The sequence below is a fragment of the Otolemur garnettii genome, unplaced genomic scaffold (genome assembly GCF_000181295.1).
Source record: "Otolemur garnettii isolate 467f Iridium unplaced genomic scaffold, OtoGar3 scaffold00104, whole genome shotgun sequence".
Classification (NCBI taxonomy): domain Eukaryota; kingdom Metazoa; phylum Chordata; class Mammalia; order Primates; family Galagidae; genus Otolemur; species Otolemur garnettii.
In genome coordinates, this window is record NW_003852499.1 from 685,953 (window position 1) to 686,971 (window position 1,019).

The 1,019-nt window shown below is 33.2% G+C and overlaps 1 protein-coding gene across 1 annotated transcript in view; it reads left to right on the top strand.

Annotated features, from left to right (window-relative positions):
* The window catches only part of NANOGNB (NANOG neighbor homeobox), a gene marked incomplete at its 5' end in the record, with an annotated part of 16,028 nt that overhangs the window by 7,003 nt on the left and 8,006 nt on the right, over positions 1-1,019 (top strand). Inside the window, 2 exons of the mRNA XM_012809297.1 lie at positions 58-380; positions 506-584. Coding sequence (XP_012664751.1) covers positions 58-380; positions 506-584 — 402 coding nt within the window. The remainder of the gene's footprint in view (positions 1-57; positions 381-505; positions 585-1,019) is intronic.

Genomic DNA, 1,019 nt, shown 5'->3' on the forward strand with positions numbered 1-1,019 from the left:
AAAACTTAACTGGAGGTTGATTTTATTCCACAGATCTTGTTATGCAAAAACAACCAGCTATGCCTTGGGATCAAAATCCAGAGCAATCACACAGGAATTATAGTGAACATGAAAGAAAGAGAAAGCAGAAATGGAGAGAAGAGGAGAGAGGAGGACAAGGAACAGGAAAAGAAAAAGAAGAGGAAATAGAAAAGGAATTGGAAGAAGAGCAGAAAGAAGAAAAGAAAAAGGAAAAGGAAAATGAAGAACAACATCCCAGGAAAAGATTGGTCAGCAAACCCCTCATGGACACTCTCTGGGGAAAGTTTAAATTAAACAAATACCTCACAATACAAGATAGTTTTTCCCTCTCATTTGAATTTAGCATGACACATAAACAGGTATGACAACATTGACAGACATGTCTTCATTGATAGTATTTTTACAAATTACTTTTCTGTGACTCATATAAAGCAGTATCCTTATTCCTGTATTTATTAATTACTTCCTACATCATTTTTTGCAGATAAATCAATGGTTTTGTAAAAAAAGGAAGAAATACAATAAAGCGATGTCCGAGCAGAAGTATAACAAAAGCCTAAGAGGTAAGAAAATACTGTACATATAAAATATTCTTGTAAGTTCCATGTAGTAAAAAGTAATATATAGACTTTTGGAAGTTTGTGTTCCCACAGTCATTGGATTTCCTCATAAAGATTTTTATGTTCTAGCTAGTGACAAAAAAACCATTAAGTGCTTTATTTCTTATTCAAATGCGTGCACACACACACATAAACATGCCATCATTTAACATGTAATCATAGGACCAAATGTATAATTACAGACATTCAATTTTTAGTGATTACAGCATAGAATTTTCTCCTTTGTTCCTTGCATGCTAAATGTATTAAATGATTCTCTTTCTTCTCTAATTTTTGGCAGAACCTTATGGTATTTGGTAAGGAATTAAGAACTATATCAACTTTTTTTTGAGACAGAGTCTCATTCCATTGCCCTGGGTAGAGTGCCATGGTGTCATA